Source organism: Telmatherina bonti (genome assembly GCF_933228915.1).
Source record: "Telmatherina bonti genome assembly, chromosome: 10".
NCBI classification, from domain to species: Eukaryota; Metazoa; Chordata; class Actinopteri; order Atheriniformes; family Telmatherinidae; genus Telmatherina; species Telmatherina bonti.
In genome coordinates, this window is record NC_136628.1 from 18327487 (window position 1) to 18346914 (window position 19428).

At 40.8% G+C, this 19428-nt stretch overlaps 2 protein-coding genes across 3 annotated transcripts in view; one reads left to right on the plus strand and one right to left on the minus strand.

Annotated features, from left to right (window-relative positions):
* f9b (coagulation factor IXb) overlaps positions 1-7512 on the minus strand; it is a gene marked incomplete at both ends in the record, with an annotated part of 17580 nt that extends 10068 nt beyond the window's left edge. The window contains one exon of the mRNA XM_079247337.1: positions 7307-7512. Within this exon, the coding sequence (XP_079103463.1) occupies positions 7307-7512 (206 nt within the window). The remainder of the gene's footprint in view (positions 1-7306) is intronic.
* Positions 7513-7548: 36 nt separating this feature from the next.
* Positions 7549-18505, plus strand: fgf13b (fibroblast growth factor 13b; the record flags this gene model as incomplete). Of its 2 annotated transcripts, none has more annotated exons than XM_079247754.1 (5): positions 7549-7579; positions 11402-11512; positions 14307-14410; positions 15815-16013; positions 18366-18505. In XM_079247754.1, 5 exons carry the CDS (start codon positions 7549-7551, stop codon positions 18503-18505), a joined length of 585 nt encoding a protein of 194 aa, XP_079103880.1. The 2 variants fall into 2 exon arrangements, with proteins under 2 accessions (XP_079103880.1, XP_079103879.1); XM_079247753.1 differs by lacking the exon at positions 7549-7579 and adding an exon at positions 10601-10802.
* Between the last annotated feature and the right edge of the window lie 923 nt (positions 18506-19428).

The following is a 19428-nucleotide window of genomic DNA, read 5'->3' on the forward strand; positions in this document are numbered from 1 at the left end:
ACAAATCTCATTAAGCGGTTCCTCTCATGCTCATATCTGCTGTTTACATACATTTATAAGAGACCTAAAATAACTTGAAGTTCCTGCAGACCTAACAGAAAGACGGAGACCATGTCATAATAACTGTATGCGCACATAATGTTACAAAATATTTTTTCTTGTTACTCTCTCAAATGAACTTCATATGGACTGTGTTTTAAGAGTGCACCTAAAATATGATGTGTGAAAAAACTTTTTAAAGCAAAAAGCGAATAAAATTAAGAGACCTTGAAAAGGGTTTATTACATGCTACTTTGTTCAGAAAACAGACTACTTAAAAAAGAGGATTCAGAAGGAACTGTCATGTAACTTTATATTCAAGAATTGTGCTCATATCAGAAAGGTGTGTGGAACATGACCTGAATATTTTGGGATGAATTACAGGAAGAAATCCATAGCTGGTTAATAGTTTGTTACATAGTGATTTATTGATAATCTAAGGCAGATGAACACTAAAGTCACGTCAAGCCAGATCAGTCCTGTTGTGCCGCTGCCACCTGATGAAACTAAATAGGAAACTAAATTTAGTAGCGACCCAACTTCTCCACTCTGAACAACTTCTCACTGACAAACTGGGACCTTTTAATGTGTGAAGTAAATGGTGCTTCAGGGTGAGAAACGTTCCTTGACTTTTTATTGTCATTAAATTTATCTGAGAAACAGAGAGTTGGGGTTTTAATGTTGTTCCTGCATTTTATATGGAAGGTACAGTTCTTGGTTCATTATTTTTAAAGTCACTTTGCAACGTTGAAGATCTACAAACTAAAAACAATAGTGGCATTGTCTGTTTTCCACTTCAAGAGATATACATCGCAACTAAACATATACTGGCAAGGAGCACATATTGTAGGATGAATGCACATGTCTTCATTCTGCCTTGTTAAGGAAAAAGAAAATAATTCCAGTAAAAATTGATCAAATGATCAATAAACGGATTCATTTGCATATCACTGCACTGCTGAGTTTGCAGCTGGGTAGACATTTATTGAACAGGACACAGCAATGTGCATGTACTCAGTGTCCACAGAGTTTAAATGCACTTTAATCTGCATCAAAACGAAAAGAAACAGTGTTAGTGTAGATGCTGATACACCTTTTTTCTTCTTCTTTAAACAAGCATTTTCAAGCAAAGCTTCATGACAGTAACCCAAGGCTGACTGATTTTTTTTTTTTTTTCAGTTTGTGTAATTAAAACGCTGAGTTACTCACTAAATGATGCATCCTTTGGAGTATTTCATCAGTTCCATTTGCAAATTTTAATTAAACTACATAAACGTTCACTTTCTAATATGCCTTTGGCACTGAGTCACCTGTAATTTTACATGGAGGAATGCTCTGTTAAGTCTTTAAGGACCTGGTTATTGAGTCAATTACTTAAAGCTTAATTTATACTTTTAATTGCTTATATCAGTACACTGCGTCCACTTTGAATCGGATCTATATGCGTGCACATTTTTCCATTTGCACCATCTCTCTTTTGTCTCTGTGTGCGCGCGTGGCAGTAGCGCGTGCGGGTTGTGGTGGGGGAGCGCTCCTGCTGTTACATGGTGACATCTAGAAGCTGTCATACTGAGTCGGGCTGTTCGGACAGAAGCAGAGGGGGACAGAAAAGGGACAGACAAGGGACGGACGGGAGTTTGGCTGCTGCAGCTGAGGAGGAGCTGGAGGAAGCTGAGAAAGTAGATCTGTTTTCCTGGATCTCTCTGAAGTTTTATCCAACAAGAAGCAGAAGCAGCAGAGCTCCATGAGCGGGAAAACAAAAGGCAAAGATGATCATGCTGCCAGAGGTGAGTGGTAAAGCGGGTTGGGTACGTAGGAGGGTGAAGTAACGCTTTTTAAAAGAGAAAAGGCGGTTTGGGATTTGCTTTGTGATGGAGACCAGCTCCGCACGTGGATACATGCATTCCCATTGTCCCTTTAAGGTCGGAGATGAAGGCTGGAAAAAGCTCTTCATATTTCGGAAAGACGCTTTATAAAGAAAAAAAAATCACTAAACTGGCCTTTCAATTTGTAATTATTTGTAAAGCTTACATATTTGAAAACAAATTGCCTTATTTCTGAAATGTTGCTAGTTTAGTTATTGAAGCAGCTTCGGATTTTCCAAACAAATGTGGTTAAAACCTCGTAAATATTATAAACAATTTGTCCGGTGGCGAGACGTGAATTTGATAAAAAAAACAGTTTATTTTCGTCTTTAAATAATGACAGCTCTAATTGCAAACCCATCCCACTGGACAGAGACTGCCAACGCGGGATGCACTGCAATGCAAACTGGGAAACTATCATTGCCATGGAAACAGTCAGGGAGTTGCCCGCAAGCTGAGCTTCATCATGCATAATTATTTGTTATTTAAAATGGCTAGGGTTTCCATGGAAGTGAGATTAAATTACGTTACTAATAAGAGTACAAAAAAAAAAAGAAATAAAAATAAAAATAGAAATAAAAATAAAAACACAATCTAAATGCTACTACTACTACTACTACTACTACTACTACTACTAATAATAATAATAATGTTTTTGTTTAAGGAGAAGTTACTTAAAGCTCCATGCTCTGGACTGTTTGGAAAAGAAAAGGATTAATGGATGGATGGACTGAGGTTTTGTTTTGTTTTGTTTTTTTTTACATTGACTGTCCACTTTTGAAGTATTTATGCTTTCCAAGCAGAATAAAACTGAGTACTTTAGCTTATCGAGTCTTCAAATATAGTCAAAACAAATAAGATGCTGTTTGTGGTTTTTAAAATGAAAAGCATAAACTTTAAAAAAAAAAAACCCTCAAAACTCAAAATACAAACTTCAGTGATGGCATTTTTAGGTTTATTATCTGCAGTGATTGGTGCCATTATAGAAAAATGGAAACGTTCTAAATAAATGTAAAATCTTTTCCATACAGCAAATGTAATCATTTAGGTTTTTTTTTTTAAACTTCAAAACCTAATTTAACCAAATCTACAGTACGGTTGTACAAGACCATATGCATTTTACATAAAACAATGATGAAGATAATCTAAAGATTGTACATTTTAATCAACCGTTTTTGATTATGAAAAACACTGCTTTAAGAATATGATCAGAATAAATAAAGGCAGCTGTGATTTACATTTATTGCCAGTCCCAGTTTGGACAAGCTGTCCAGCTGTGTGTGTAATGTGGAAAGATTTGCTGCTTCTTAAGATGAGAGTTGTCTTTTACCTTAAAGTTTTTTCTCTTGTTAAAGGCAGAACTGAAGCCTGTAGAAAATATCCTGACAAAGTGACAGAGATTCCAGATGCTAAGAAAGGATTTGTAGCAGGAGGATGTGTAGCAGCATCCTCCGCATCAGCTTTGAGTGCTTTGTTTTTCTGAATATCCTCCTGACTACCAGGAAAAAAAATGTGTAACTACAAATGTCCACTACGGAGGACATTGCTTAAACTTTTAAATATTGTGGTATAATATAGTTATATTTATCTAAGAAACAATTTAATGTGTTTTTATAAGATGTTCAATGAAAATATAACTACAAAATTTCAAGTAAAAATGAGCACAAAGAAAAGTATTATGCACTTTCTCTCTTCCCATAAAACATGCTTGTTGCAATGGAGCCCATTTTTCTTGAAGAGAGAAAGAAAGTTCACAAAGCCCCACCCCCACAAATGAGGTACCATTTAAAAGCACTAAATGTCCTTAAAGACCAAAAGGTGTTAGTTCAGTAGCATTCAGGGAGATGAAAATTTTTAGGTTTACAAAGTTCCTCCACAGAGGACAAATTGAACTACTGGTAGTCAGGAGGACATAGGAAGGTTTCTCATGCAGAGGAAAAGCATCTTACTGTTAACTTGATGAAAAGACTTTTAAATACAAGTCTGTTAATGCATTTGCCATTTTAAACATTACTTCATGTGATAGACAAGGTTAGTATCTAAATTAAGGAGGAGTGATTATGTTAATGATGCTCCTGAATAAAGTCCTATCAGCATCCCCCTCTTGGAAGTTTTATGAACTCTTCAACAGGAACTTTTCTTTTAGCTCTGAGTCTAGACTGCTAAATAAAATTCTAATGAAAAATCCTAAAGATAATGATGATTCTCATGACACTTTCAACTTAGTAGAATTTGTAGACAGATCTCCATGTTGCTACTATTAAGCATCCATACAAAGGGAGCTCACAGATTTTCCATGTTTGGTGGTCACAGAAGTGCATTCCTTCCATTAGTATGAACGGTCAATGCATACACAGATCTTATGAAGCTAACTTGATTTGTGGCTCAATTAGGACTTGTTGTGCCATGCCAATATTAATCCGGTGTACTCAAGAGATATTTGCTTGATTATTTGAAGCAACAAGTGCTGCATAACTATGAGTACACTGCCACCACACATCTGAAATGTTTTTAATCTCTGGTCTGTTTTTGTATCAGAGCAAAGAAATGAAAAGACACATAGCTTCCTCAGATGATCAGATATTTTATCAGGCTGCAATGTGTGGGATTCTCCAACAGTTTTATATTCAGGAATCTGAACTCAGAGCCATCAGAAAAATTCAATTTAAGCAGACATGAATGTACCTCTGGGGTTAGAGAGTCCACTCCTGATCTTAATTTCCAGTCCTGGTAAAGACACACAAACATTATTATGACTGACAGGTTTAAGTAAGTATACATACTCTGTGGTTTACAACCATAAGCTTGTTAAAAGAACACCCGGTGTAGCTCGACCATCAAAGAAAACATAACCTACAATCAGGCTGCAGTAATGAAAGTAGTACCTATCAATAAAACTGAAACAAGGATATTTTAAAAGTTAGCTTTAGCCGTAGCCTATAAAGGTTGCTAGCATTAACCACCAGGTGGCGGTTCATTCCTCTGAAGCACTGGAAGCTAACATCAATACACAGAAAAGACAATAAAACCAAACCAATAAACAGAAGGGGGATGAGTCAAGATGATAGATCCTCTGAGAAATGCCTGTGCGCTGTGATGTTAGCTGTCCTATAGTGCTGCCTCTGTACTTTTCCACACTGAGTCAGCTGTGTAGATTAGTTTTTGACAATAATCTTTGGCTTACTGAGTTTACAGTGTGACCACCACAGAATGAAGGGGGAAAATTATTAGAGCTTTCATTCTGCCGTAGCCTAATACAACCAAACAAAGCCTCAAACATCACCACCAATAAAAGATTTATATGAAATAAGAGCAAATAAACACCAGTGCATCTCGAGGTTTCTATTATTTTAGTCAAGCTGTGCCAGTACCGTAATGATGGAAGTAATGGATGAAAAGTTTTAAAACAAAACTAGATAATTAGGACAAAGTAAAGGCTGATTGTGTGATGAACATATTCATTACAACTGTGTGAATACTGTACATAGAACTGTTTATTCTGTAAGTCGCTCTGCTCTCACAAGTTTGTAAAACTTTAAACATCTTAAGGACGGACTGTTTCTCTCAGGTGGACCGGCAGTTCGGGCTGTGCTGTATGCCACCTTGTACCGTTCTTTATATTCCAATTCAATTTAAGATTAAGGTTTTGGAAGAACAAGAACTCATTAACATTTTGTTCTGAAAGAGGTTAGACATAAATTGGACGGATAGCCATGAAATTTGTTCCAGACCTTCATGCCCTCATGAGTGCTGTCCAGTCCTACAAACCTCCCCTTCACTGACTTCCTTTTCTCTGTTGCTATGGTGCCATCTAGTGGTTGATTACTTGACTTAGTGACCAGAAGGCCAGTTTTTCTGAAAAAGTTACATGAAAGAAGTTTTTCACAGGGTGACTGAATGTTGGACATCTGCCCAAACTGCTGGACTATGTTTATGTATTTGTACTCGCTGGCATCATAGCAATTTGCTCTTTCCAGTCAGCGGTACGCCTGTGTTTTTGGAGCTGGAATCATTCTTAATATCAGTTCAGGTTGGACAAATATTATTAGAAAGACAAAAACAAAGCAAAGAAGCCATGCAAATATGACTGAGCCCCTCCAACCATATTATAGTCTCGATTACACGGAGTCAAAGCATGTTAGTATCATTAATCCTCTGTAAATAATTTTCATGGAATGTTGACTGACATAGTTTAGTAGTAGTTTTGTAAGAGATGTCGAATCAAACATCTTATTTTTTCTTCATGTATCAGCTTTACTGTTAAAAGTGCTGAGTTAGCACATTCTCCAGCCGCATCCTGTTTCACTGCCTTCATTACTTTTTTCTTCTTCTGCACCGCAGCCTGTGCAACAACAGACACTCTGCAATCTGTAATATGCTCCGGAACATTTTAGCAGTACACATGCTGCTGTGCTTTCTTAATGGGGTAACAGGCTGCTTCATAGAAAGCACTGTAACAGGACCGCAATCTAATGGGTTCGTAATATGGCATTTAGGGTGGCCGTGCGTATTCTGTGTGTCATTGTGGGCAATGCTATATTGCTGTGATGGTAAGCATTAAGCCGAGCCTGCAGACTTACAGACAGAAAGTGCAGAAGCATTAGTTGTGTGCATTCACGTCTGTTTGTGTCAACAGCAACAACAGAAGGACATTTGACTGGTGCTGCTATTTGTTTAACGTACAATGCAGTTGTGATGCTTGATGTCTTCCTAAATGCTTCAGGTCTTTGACGGTGTAATGACTTTCCATTATCTCCAGGTTTGACGATTCACACTCAGCATTTAATTTATTTTAAAGGGTGAAATACTACATTAAGCAGCCTCTGGTACTCTTTAATTTTGATCAGCGAGTAAGGGGAAATATTCTAGTGTGAGTGAGGTGTTATTTATGAGTCTCTATTAATCCAGATTTACAGTTTTTGGCAAACGGTATGCCACTTTCAGCTGTTGGAGTTTGCCGTGGCGAGTGCCTCATTTCATGCAGGGAGCTCCAGGTTCCTATAAGTGGACATAAATTGGATGACAAGGAGTGTTTTGGACATTATCACTCAGAGATGTATCAGTTAATTAAGACTAGTTGTCTCAGGGTAGAAATGGTCCAAATCTACTGAGTTTTCACAGCTGAAAATGTGAAGTTCTTAAATGCACAAAGCAAATGCAGCAACAACACTATGAAATGCATGGCTCTATGTTTGCATTATGCCTCAGTTTGCGCACTGAATGTTGCTTTGAGGTCACTGGTATGTCAATACAGGTGCAGCAATATACCTGTATGTGTTTATTCACCAGTCAAGTCCCCATCTCGCTTTGATTTGGCTAAAAAATACAACAGCAAACAAGGACACTCTCGTCGATAGCTCCTTTTATTTGAGAAGGGCCTACTGGATCCATCCTTCACTTACTGTGCCAGATCAGCGGGGCCGCGAGATGAATCATTGATGACCGGTTCCAAAGGCTTAATGGCCTCTAATGTTCTGTAATGATCCCCCGTCAACACCACGTGCGCGGCCTTAATGGATCCAAAGCCGTGGAGAGTTCTGTGGTTTGAACTTCGGTAATTCGGCGTCTTTTCGTCGAGCAGCACAGAGCAGGAAGTGCGAAAAGCCATGAGAACACAGCTGCGGAGCTCCACGGACGCAGCAGCATGGCTTTCCCTCTCCGCCGCTCGACCTCAGGTAAGACCAGAATGTAGACTTCCATTCACTCAGGCCCAGTTCTGTTATTAAAATATGGGAATTAAAAAGAGAAGTTGCGCGAATTTCATCTGGACTTTGCTGCTTTTCACTTAGTTTTAGGAAGAACTTGTTTAAGTTTGAACGGAGGACTGAACTCGCCGGAAACCTTTTTGCTTTTTGCTTTGCTTTTATGAATTTATGGAGAAAAATTATTCATGCACCTTGAAATGTTTCACATGCATAACTTTTCATTTGACGGATTTGCTTTTTTAAATGCTCGTTTTTAAGAATCCTTGATTTGTTTTGAGGTTTTAGGATACGTGCGTTTTCCACGCAAGTGGAAAACTTCCAGCGCTGTCCGTGGTGCTGAAAACATGACCGGACGCGCCCATAAGCTCCACGCAGTTAGATACAAACATGCCTTTAAGAGCCCACATAAGACACGTCTATTAAATAATGTAATGCTGTTTTATTTGGTTTTAGGCTTCACAGTTAAATCTTAACGCATTTAGGAATTCAGGTTATTCTTTCATCTAATATTTTCAAGTAAGATTGATTAAATTAATTTTGCTTCTAAAGAATTTTAAAGACAAGTCCAAAAAAAAAACCCCGAATAGTTTGTTCCTCATGTGACTTTCAGGGAAATGCATTTGTGTTATGTGCAATGTGCTTGCGGTGTTAGGAGTGTCACGGCATGCTATTAGGTTTCAGCAGAGTGCCACTAGTTACAGACCTGCTCTTACTGGTTTTTATGTTGAACCAGAATGATTGTGGTGTAATTTCATAACAAATGAACTCTGTCAAATCACATGTAGTTAAATGAGGAACTCCCCACTGGAGTTATTCCTAACTCTTCACTCATTACATAAATCATGTCTTAAGATGTATTCATAATTTCCAAATGGTATTTAAAATATATATACATAAAAAAGCAACTTTTTACACACTTATTTTGGTTAATCAGTTAAACTGGGTTTGTGTTATCTTGGTGCAAAATCCACACTGCTTGTGCCCTGATTATTTCATGGATTACATTTGTGTGTCTATTATTGTGGCAACTGATAGGTGGTGTCAATATGTTTTTCAGTCATCTTGTGTCTGATTTCTTTACTTGTATTTTGTGTGACTTTTGCTTTCAGGAAGATTTGGCATGAATCTAAATCACGATTCCCATAAAGTAAAGATGACAAGATGGCCGTAGCTTTTTTATTTCTTTACTCTAGTTGTTATATTTCAGGGTAATCAGTCTCGTGAGGGATGCCCAAACCTAAACTTGATTTATCTGCACATTTATAAGAGTCTTACCTAAACAGAGGTCCACTGACTTCATAGTCCTCAATCTGTGACAGGTCAAAGTCTGCACTGACCAGGTCTATAAATCCATCACTTTCTTTGTCCTCTAGCTCGTCCTGATTGTAGATGTTTTCCTCCTTTTCAGTTATGTTGTTTACACTTCCCAACATCCTCTTTGCTCTCCATTCATTGACTCTTCACCAGGTTTCCTCTGGAGGACTGTACTGGCTGTGCCTGTCATTCAGCACCAGTTGCCATGTGCCTCAGTCTATCAGCTTTTATGACCACCACCTCTTTCTCTTCTTCTGTGTTACATTTACCATACTACAACACAGCTGTATCTGACTCTGACAGCTGTGCTTCTGTTTTCCTGTGGGGGGGGGCCGCCTCTGGCCATGCATGAAGTGGCTGATTACTGCTCCACTTGCCTCTGCTCTGATGCTGATGCAAAGGAAATGTCTGGAAAAACGACACACCTCACGCTGTCTGAAGTGCTCTCTCTGTTATTCACATCCTTCTCATGAGCGGCAGCCTTTCGGCTCTGAACTTCTGCACCAAAATAAGACAAGAGCCCCTCCTTTTCTCCTCCCTCTCTGCTCATATTTTTCTCTCACACACACTCCCCAGTTCTTTCACTGTACCTCTTCCTCTCTTCATGCTCCTCTCTTTCATTCATCATTCTGCTTTTCCATCCCATCCATGGTTTTTTTTTCTACAAGCTTCTCTTCCCTCCCTCTCTCTCACTCATAAACACCCAATATCTCATTTCTTCTCTCACCCCTCCTCTTGTATTCTAATTCAGTCATCTTATCTGTCTGCTCTCTTCCTATTATTTTGTTCTTAAGACATGCCACCCCCCCCCCCCCCCCCTCACACACACACACACACACACACACACACACACACACACACACACACACACACACACACACACACACACACACACCTCCCCTGCCTCAATCAGAGAAACATGTAAATATCATGCCACGTGGGATAAAGAGCTACAGGCGCTCTATATGATGAAGGAGGAGTTGCCAAACCCCCCCCCCCCCCCCTTTCCTCGCTCCTCTTCCTCTGGGCGGGCAGGGCTGCAGCAGTTTTATGAACGGCACGGCTGCATCATGATCTCTTTCCTACCGATCGAGCCCGGAGCCGTTTCATTGACAAACATTCCGGCTGCTGCATTTCTGTCACGGACAGCGTGCAAGACGCGGAGCATCACCGGCGGAGGGGTGCAGAGCAGCAGCAGGAGGCGAGGAAGCAGCAGCAGCTGCAGTGGTCATCAGCAGCACCCACAGCTTAGAAGCTGTTGATTCGCCACTTTGAAGCCGGACTGGATCTTTTACGCACATCTGTTTTTCATCCACGCTCTCACGGGACACCCAGAAAAGACCGATCTCACCTAAGGGGGTGGGGTGGAGGATCAGACAGGTTTTGCCACTCAGACCCCCTGAGGGGGGGGATGGGAGGCGGCGTCGTTCAAGCTTAGTTTACTGGCACATTACTGGATTTGCTGAACGGCTTCCATGAGGCGCCCGGACGCACCGATGGAGAATTCTGGACGCTTCTCAAAATCGCGGAAAACTGCGAGTCTGCAGCGGCCGGTGTGTGATGCGAACTGAGTCGTGGGTGGCGTAGACCCCCCCTCTCCGCACCCTCACACACTGACTTGTCCGCCAAGACCTCCATCCAAACCGGGACTGACTTGTTTCACTCAACCTGGGCAGCATGTCCCGTGCAGCGGCCATCGCCAGCTCCCTGATCCGCCAGAAGCGGCAGGCGAGGGAGCGAGAGAAGGCGAATGCCTGCCGCGGCAGCAGCAGCCCGAGCAACAGCAAGGGCGCAAACGAGAAGCCCAGCAAGCTGAATGTGTTCTCGCGTGTCAAATTGTTTGGATCGAGGAAGAAACGGAAGAGAAGACGACCACCAGGTCTGGTGGGAGAGGGGGTGGGGGGACATGGGGCACCACACGCCACCCATCATCCCCATCACCACCAGCATCATCACCACCATCCAACACCATTTTGCCCTCATCACAAGGAAGACTAGTCACCACTTGTCACCGACTAGACGTGTAGCTCCTGTTCTGCTCGCTTCAGCTGCATTTTGTTCTTCACATGTTCACACATGAGGAGAAGTTCCCACATCTGACTCTGGACGAGCAGCACGCAGGAAAACATTCCTGTAAAGTGTAAGAATGTATAAAGAAACTAGCCGTGGCTTTTGATTACATGCAGATTTGATAAAAAAAATATCAGCCAGACGTCAGAAACATGCATCACTGGTTTAGGCAGAGCTGTGATCTCCTTGTCAAGAGACAACAGTGAATAATCTCATTATTTGTTTTTATTTTAACAAACCAGTTCAAGGGGTTAGAGTTCAACACTGGACCTTCAAGGCTCAGTGACTGGAAATACAAACAAGTTTTCCGAAACTCTACCAGTTTTCTGAAGACTGCTTAGTTTAATGATCATAAACCAATAAAAAAAAGGAACAAATGCAGATGACATGTTCCCCTTCTCTTCTCAGAGCCCCAGCTAAAGGGCATTGTGACCAGGCTCTCCAGTCGCCAGGGCTTCCAGCTGCAGATGCAGCCTGATGGAACCATTGATGGAACCAAGGATGAAGACAGCACCTATGGTAAGACAGTATTGTCTTTGATGTGCTGTAAAAGGCAACTGGCAATCTTTTTGCTGCCGCTGCTCATTGTTTCAATACTGAAAGAGAACTTTGTTCTCACTGCATCATTCCAACAAGCTGAAGCATTCACACTCATTTTAGTCTCACCTTTAAAACTTAAAGAGAAACATAAGATATGGTGAACAGACATGACTGTTTAGCAGAGACTGAAACCTTGTTTTCTTACACTCATAACCCAGTGTGTGTACAGTGTGAGTTTACTTTGTCATACAGTGGAATATTACATTACAACAAAGGTTTAATATTAACCAAGAGGTGATTTAATTTACTGCTTTATAGTCATTTTGGGGGTTGCATCTTGCTCTGGTTAAATCTAATTTAATGATTAACTTTGCCCAGTGGAAACATGTTTGAACTGGAGATTTTAATTTAGACAGTCACTCAGCAACATGTCAAGTGCTCATTTAATTAGTAGACTTGCACAGACGTTTCCCCCAAATGTCAGGTGGCGTCTTTCTATCTGGGGAAAATACCTCCTTGTTAATTGATGATAATTAATTGATTAAATATCAACACAACACAGTTTAATTTTCCAGTTGCAGAAATAATGAGATAACAGGTTGGATGTACAAACAGATGACTTCACATGCACTGTCTTGTTCCCCGTCTTTCGCACTCGCAGGCTACAGACTGTGGTTAATACGGTTATTTCACTTCTATTGTCGAGGTTCAGACAGCAATCAGTCTCCCTCTTGTGCTCAGTTGGCGTTGCCAGCATCTCACATTAATCTTTTCTACTTCTCAGGCCACCGACTGTTGTGTACAAAGAGAAAGACAGGGCAGTGCATTCTTTAATTAAATGATTACATGCGGTGTACATAATGTAAACGCCTACCCACATGAAATCAGTCACTGGGTTTGGATGGATAATCCCTGTAATCCACATCTCCATACAACCACAGTCATTAAAAACAACATGGTTGGCTGAATGACTGTAATTAAACAAAGGCTTGACTCATAAAACTGCGAGGAATAATTACGTCCTCACTACAGCTTCTCATAGCCTACTGTAGAAACATTGAAATAACTCTTCATTGCTGTGTGAAGAGTTACAGATGGCCCAGAAAGAGTAAAATTTCTATATTTTTGACATATTTTTGTGACAAAGACAAATAAAATGATCCACCTATCACTGCCGTTTGCAATACGTATTCTTTCATCTATACGATGTTTGCTAGATGACTCACTACCTGTTCATGTAGGTTTGTAGCAGTGGGAAGCTTTCTGTTGATCAGTTGCAACAAACAAAATAAAATGTTTAACATCTGCAAACTTCCAAGAAAAAACTAAACAATCAGTTTTATTGACTTTCGAGTCGAAATGCCAGCAGTGCTGTCGGTGTTGGTCATTTCAGCCCATTGATGTTGTGGAGGTGAAACATCATCTCTGGAGCAACAATGCTTATCAGGGATGCAGATTTGATCATGTTCATGGCTGCGTGGAGATTTTCCAAACCTGACATCAACAGGTTCCAGTCTTCGCAGCCAAGTTTCTCCCTCAGCACAGCAGTATTGACCTCCTCAGGGAGACCAGCGGTTTCAAGGCTGTGTGGTATTTCAGGCTTGTCTGTCTGGCTCTACCTCCTTTCTCTTTTCATTATTTGCTCCTGTTTTAACTCCTCCTTCAACAACTGCAGCTGTTCATCAAACTAAAGTGACTGAATATTTGTTTCCATCGTGGTCCACAGGATTATTGAAGATTGCATGGAAGTGCTGAGTTTCTAGAAAGTCAGCCTGTTAATAAACCACCATGTGCTGAAGAATTTCATATGATGGATTTCCACGTAATTAAGTCAGCAGGGTAGTTTCTGTGGATAGAGATGCAGCAGAAAGCAAAATGGCCAAGTTAGGCAGCTAATTACTGTATTTACTTACAGTCACGCAACAATCTGTCTGTCAGTGGCAAAAACAAACACTCTTACATCTGCACAGAATTATATTGCAATCAGATCATCGCTGCTGCTGCCCCGGCCAATACGGGGTGGGTTTATAAGATGTATCTTTTTTATTATAACAGTTCAAACCTCAAATGACAAGAAATAATTAAAATTTCTGCTCAGATTGCTGTTGGTCTGGAAATGTCTTTCAATAAAATCTCATTTGTTAAAAAATTAAAGAAACTACAAAGTTTTAATTCTGCTGTGTTGATGTGAAATAGAAAAATGATTGTTTGATATAAACTATGTTCAGTTTAATCACTATTTAAGTCACATACCAGGGAAATGATATTCCTTACTGTCTTAAAAGTCTAAAATTAATAACTTTTCTCAAGTTCATATCATGTAAAGTGTGAAAATGTTAGCATTTTGAGCTGGTAAATAAAACAAAACATTTTGAAAGACACAATTTCCTTATTGGGAAATCATGATAAGCATTTTCTGATTTTGTAAAAATCAAATGATGAGACAACAACAACAACAACAATAATAATAATAATAATGATAATAATCAAACTTTAATGCAGATTAATCAAACTTTAAACAGATGTAAACTGCAAAGCTGTGTGACAAACCTTGTTGTGTTGCGTGTCTTTTCATCTCGTGCGTTTTACCGGAAGCTCTATTTTTCGTGAAGTTCAGAAACCTCACTGCCTGAGTGAACTTCTAAAATAGCTTCTCTGTGGCAAAATGGAGATGTCACGGTGTGGTTGATATTGACGAGATTTTGTTCTCTGTTTTCTGTGTGAACGTCCATCTGTTTGCGGTGTGTGTGTGCTTGTGTGGCTTTGTGTGTAGCTGTGTTCAACCTGATCCCCGTGGGGCTTCGTGTGGTGGCCATCCAGGGTGTCCAGACCAAACTCTACCTGGCAATGAACAACGAAGGCTTTCTCTACACCTCTGTAGGTCACCACAGAAACGCACCATCATCACCATCATCATTATCATAGTCACTAAAGGAAAGAGATTTTCTCAGGTTGAGTCACGAAGCAAAAGCTTCCAGTGGAAGCAGACTCATTATCCTTGATAATATCACTTCCACACTTTAGCCACAGTGTTGCCTTGTGAGTCAGCTGCCACAGGGCGTTATAATCCAGTGTCTGCTCCTCACTTATCTGTCTCCTGATATTGTGGCTTCTCAGGATTGATTTCAGATCCCTCGGCCTCCTTTTGTTTACCTCCCCCCAGTCATTTTTGATAGGAAGATTTCTCCTGCAGTTTCTTTTCATGTTGTTTCCAACTTAATACACACATGTAGCAGCACCGTGCATTTATTTTATCTGACAGGCCAGGAGGCAGTGTTGGCTGCAGAGCTGCGCTTTAAGCACCTCATTTTAGCGCATCAGCTTTGATAGTGGGTGGTGTAGAAGCAATAATGAGAAAAATCCACAAAAATAACACACACTTGCAGTAATCTAAACAAAGATACGAGATCGAATGATGAAAACTAACAAAGAGGAAATAGAAAGATGGTACACACCTTAGTGTAATAACAACCTGCTCCCACGCCTGTGCAAACACACATACCGGCGCAATATCTGGTCTATCATGTCCATCCTTTGATGCTGTTATTTTTTTCTGAGGGCACTATCATCACTCATAACACTGATATCACCTTTTCATCTTCTGGCCTGATATTAAAACCAGAATGAAATCACACAAAATACAAGACAGCACCCACACTTTTTATGTTTTCATATAGAATCAGAAATCATACAAGATTATTGGCTGTCAGAAAGAAAGAGCGCCCTTAGAATAGAATATGTCTTTATTGTCCGACAAAGTGGAAAAATTGTCTTCGGCTCAACAACATGCACTTCTAAAATACAGTATTGCATTGGTGCAAGAAAAGCACAAATACACATCCCATAAAACAAATCATCCAAAACAACTTGTAGACAAACATTAAGAGAGAAAAAGTAAAAGTGCAGCAGTTTGCTGTATCTTTCTGTTTCCCCCGGCAACCTGGGCACCATCTTTCCCAGTGGGCTGGTTGGTATTCAAGGGAGTAGCTGGTTGCCATGGAGATGCAGGAATAAGGAAATGCAAATGTCAGCTGTCCTAAGTTGGTGCAGTTTGTTCTCTGAGCCTGACCGAGATAATGATTCAAAGTGCAGATCAGCTGATGGATGAAATGGAGGATTGATTTAACACTTTTTTTTAATGGAGCTGCTATCATAAACTCGAACACTCAGTGACTTCGCTCTTCGCGCGTTGAACACACCACCTCTTCATGTCTACTTAATCACCTCCTTGCCTCCTTTCTTCAGCTATTTGTTCTAATATTTGTCGCTCTTTCCTCTCAGGAACATTTTACCCCGGAGTGTAAGTTCAAGGAGTCAGTGTTTGAGAACTACTATGTCACCTACTCCTCCATGATGTACCGGCAGCAGGCCTCAGGTCGGGCCTGGTACCTGGGCCTCAACAAGGATGGAGGGATCATGAAGGGGAACCATGTGAAGAAGAACAAGGCCGCCGCACATTTCATACCGAAACCACTAAAAGGTAGACCTAAGAAAGCAGACCTGCACGCTTCGACTTAAAGAGCTATGCTCACTTTAGAGTTGGTTCCTCTCAAAGCCCCAGCTAAAGGGCATGCATCACTTGTACTCTCCTGCAAACACTGTTTTAATTGAGCGTCCAACCTCACAGAGCTCTCTGATTGGCTAGCTGGTCAGTCAAACATGCTAGAATAAGAGGCAGTGTCTTTTTTTTTTTAACTTACTCCAAAATACACACAAACTGATATTTTATTGAAAGAAAAAAGCAAAGAAACACAGCATCATTTTCCAAAAAAACAAATCTCCATCCACATCAAAATGCACAAACACAGCGTGCAGGCAGCTGTTTGACAGAACTGGCAGATTATCTCCTAACTCTTTCCTGCCCTTCAATGTAGCAAATATACTGAAATCTCTCACTGTTCTTCAGTAAAATCCACCTTCTTCTAAGAATTGTTCAACCAGCCTGATGTCCTGTCAGGTATGGTCCGAAACCAGCATCGTTTGCCATCTGATTCTGTATCATTAGAGTGTTGTTTTGTGTGGGAGTGTTCTACCTAACACATTCTGACACCACTCTGACTATTTAACATGGTTGACTTGTAACTGTACATCTATTTCCAAATGTGTGAAAAATCTTGTTTGCAAGATTAGCATCAGCATTACTTTGACAAAGTGTGCTGTTGCTATGCAGTAAGAAGGGAACATATAGTATCTGTCTCCTTAAACCAGAGATGGCTGCACACAATGTGACATCACCGCCCACAAACCGTGGGTTTCTAGCTTACACATGAATTTGTGAGAATCAGTAAAACATTTGGTTTCCGTGCCAAAGATTACATTTTCACGTGAACAGTATGAGCACAGTCAAAGCAGGATTTCCAGTTATCAGATACCTTTGTGTGTATTTACAGGTGGTTAGATAACTGTGAAAAGAAAACTGCAGGTGCCAACAAGTTGCTTCAGGCAGTTCAGGGGCAGTCTTGAGCTGTAACTGAAGACCCCTTTACATGCACACAAAGCTTTATAACAAAAACACACGGCCTCCTAAAAACATGAAAAGGTTAAGTTAGACTGGATTTTTTTTTTCCTTTAAAAATTCTAAATATTCTCCAGTCATGACACCTTATGAAAACACCTGCAGAAATGTGTTTTCTTCTCTGCGTCACTTAAATCTTTCGACTTTATTTCGCAACACTTCTAGACTGTGTGCAGAAATTAGACATCAGAGAGTTTTCAGATCAATATGCTGTGTCTCATTTTAAAACATGAGTATAGATATGACAATGAGAAGAAATACAGCCATGCTTTCAAACGCGTGTTGCAAAAGTATGATGTAAATTTCAGGCTTTTAGTAAAGAATGGACATTTCCCTGATGCAGGAGTCAGCTTGTGTCTAACTGGTTAAGATACATGTACACAGACACATTCTGGTTTATTGTCAGGAAGCTAAAAGGGGAAACTTTTATTTTCAGTATTATAGATTTATTTGTTTACTGATTCTGGCAATTCAAGAGAAAGGTAGACATTTGGTCATCGAAATGTGACGAAACTGCCAGGAAATCTGTGTGAAATGTAACTTGAAGGACTATATTACAAGCATGGGCGTGACTCATTATTCTCGCTGAACATTAAATCGTTCAGAGGAACCAGGTAAAAGTAGGAAGAGAGAGAAAGGGAAAATAATCAATATTGGCACGTAAGCGCCTGATCCCATCACTATTTCATTGGAAAGTGCCGGTGGTAGTAATGTATCCTCAGAACGATCACCCTGTCCAGGTTTAGCATCTTTTCACTTTATTGCTGTCTGACTTACAACATGGCTGATTATCTTTCACACTTCTACACTCACCTGGCAACAGCTTCTCATCAAAAACAAAAAGCTCCATAAACCTACTCGACTTGGATCGAACACACTAAGTTAGGTCAAGAGTCAGATATTTCCCTCAGGAGTTAGTTGAGAGCAAAACAAAGCTGAGAGGAGAGTGGATATTGGATTTACTTTTCCAACATGACTCCAAACAAATGTCCATGCTGTGCTACCTTGGCAACTGTTTGCTTTTTGTTCTTTGATTAAATTATGCTTTTTGTTTATTGCCGTTGTCATCCCAATTAATGACAAGAGATGAGGAATTACAGCAATCTCATTTACACTAAAGATTAGCTGTGCTTAACTCACTGAAAAGGCTGGGCATATGTCAACGTGGCTTGGAAATGTATGAAGTGCTCTGAGTGGTCGATAACACCTGAAAAGTGCCATGTAAAAGCAATCCATTTATCATATCAAACATGAGGAGTTGAAATAATGCCTCGTATGTGTGTGTGTGTGTGTGTGTGTGTGTGTGTGTGTTTGCAGTGGCCATGTACAGGGAGCCCTCCCTCCACGACCTGACGGAACTCTCACGTTCAGGCAGCGGCACACCGACCAAGAGTCGCAGCGCTTCAGCCCTCCTTAACGGCGGAGGGAAGACACCCAGCACCAACGACTTATCCTAGCCCCTCTACCCCCCACCCCCCACACTCCCTCACACGAGCACAAACACACGCACATCCCCAGACAAACACACACTCATGTGCAGATCTCAGGCTGACATGCTCACATCAGGCTTGTGAGGGGGTAGGATAAGCTGAGAGGAAAAAGCGGGAGAATGGGGGGGTGTGTTCTTCCACTTCACGGAGCCCACTGTGACTGACTGTGATGTAAATAAATCAAGGACAATCTATCCGTCTGACTCTGCTGCCCTGGTGAGCAGAGGGAGCGGACCCGCGAACCTCTTTCCTCCACTACTCTCCCTGCTGTCGCGTTAGAACATCGGAGGGAGAGAAATGAATGGGGAGAAAAGTCAGGCAGTCAGTCACACCGCAAGATAAACAGACTGTTACAGAGAACCAAAGAGCCCAAGTTTTAACTAACTAGGTTATTGCTATGAAAAGGCAAGAGGCCAGAAAGTGACAGGGAGTTCCAAAAGGAGGGAGGAAGTCTTTATCTATCCTATTGTACGCTATGTTTACACAGAGTTCATGGGGTTAAGTCATATTTTCAACAACGATGAAAGTATTCCTCGTACGCTTATGAGGACTTACCTTTTGTTTGCATGCAGGTGCGCCTGTGTGTACATGTGTGTGTGAGAGAGAGGTTAAGTTCATGCTGTGCTTGCAGTAGGTGTGTTTGTGTGTGTGTGAGAAGGCACGCGCATGTGTCTGGTGGGGGTTGGGGGGGGAGGGGGGGATTTTACCTTTTTAAGATCTGTTGTATATCAGATAAACCTCCTGAGGGCTTTGGCAGGTTAATCTACGGTTTACTGTATATGCTTCCATGCTTACTTCTTACAAGCAACGCTGTTGTTTATCTTTACGTTTGTTGCTGTTGTCTCTTGCTGTTTGTTTGTTTGTTGTTGCATGGAAGCCTGTGGACCTCT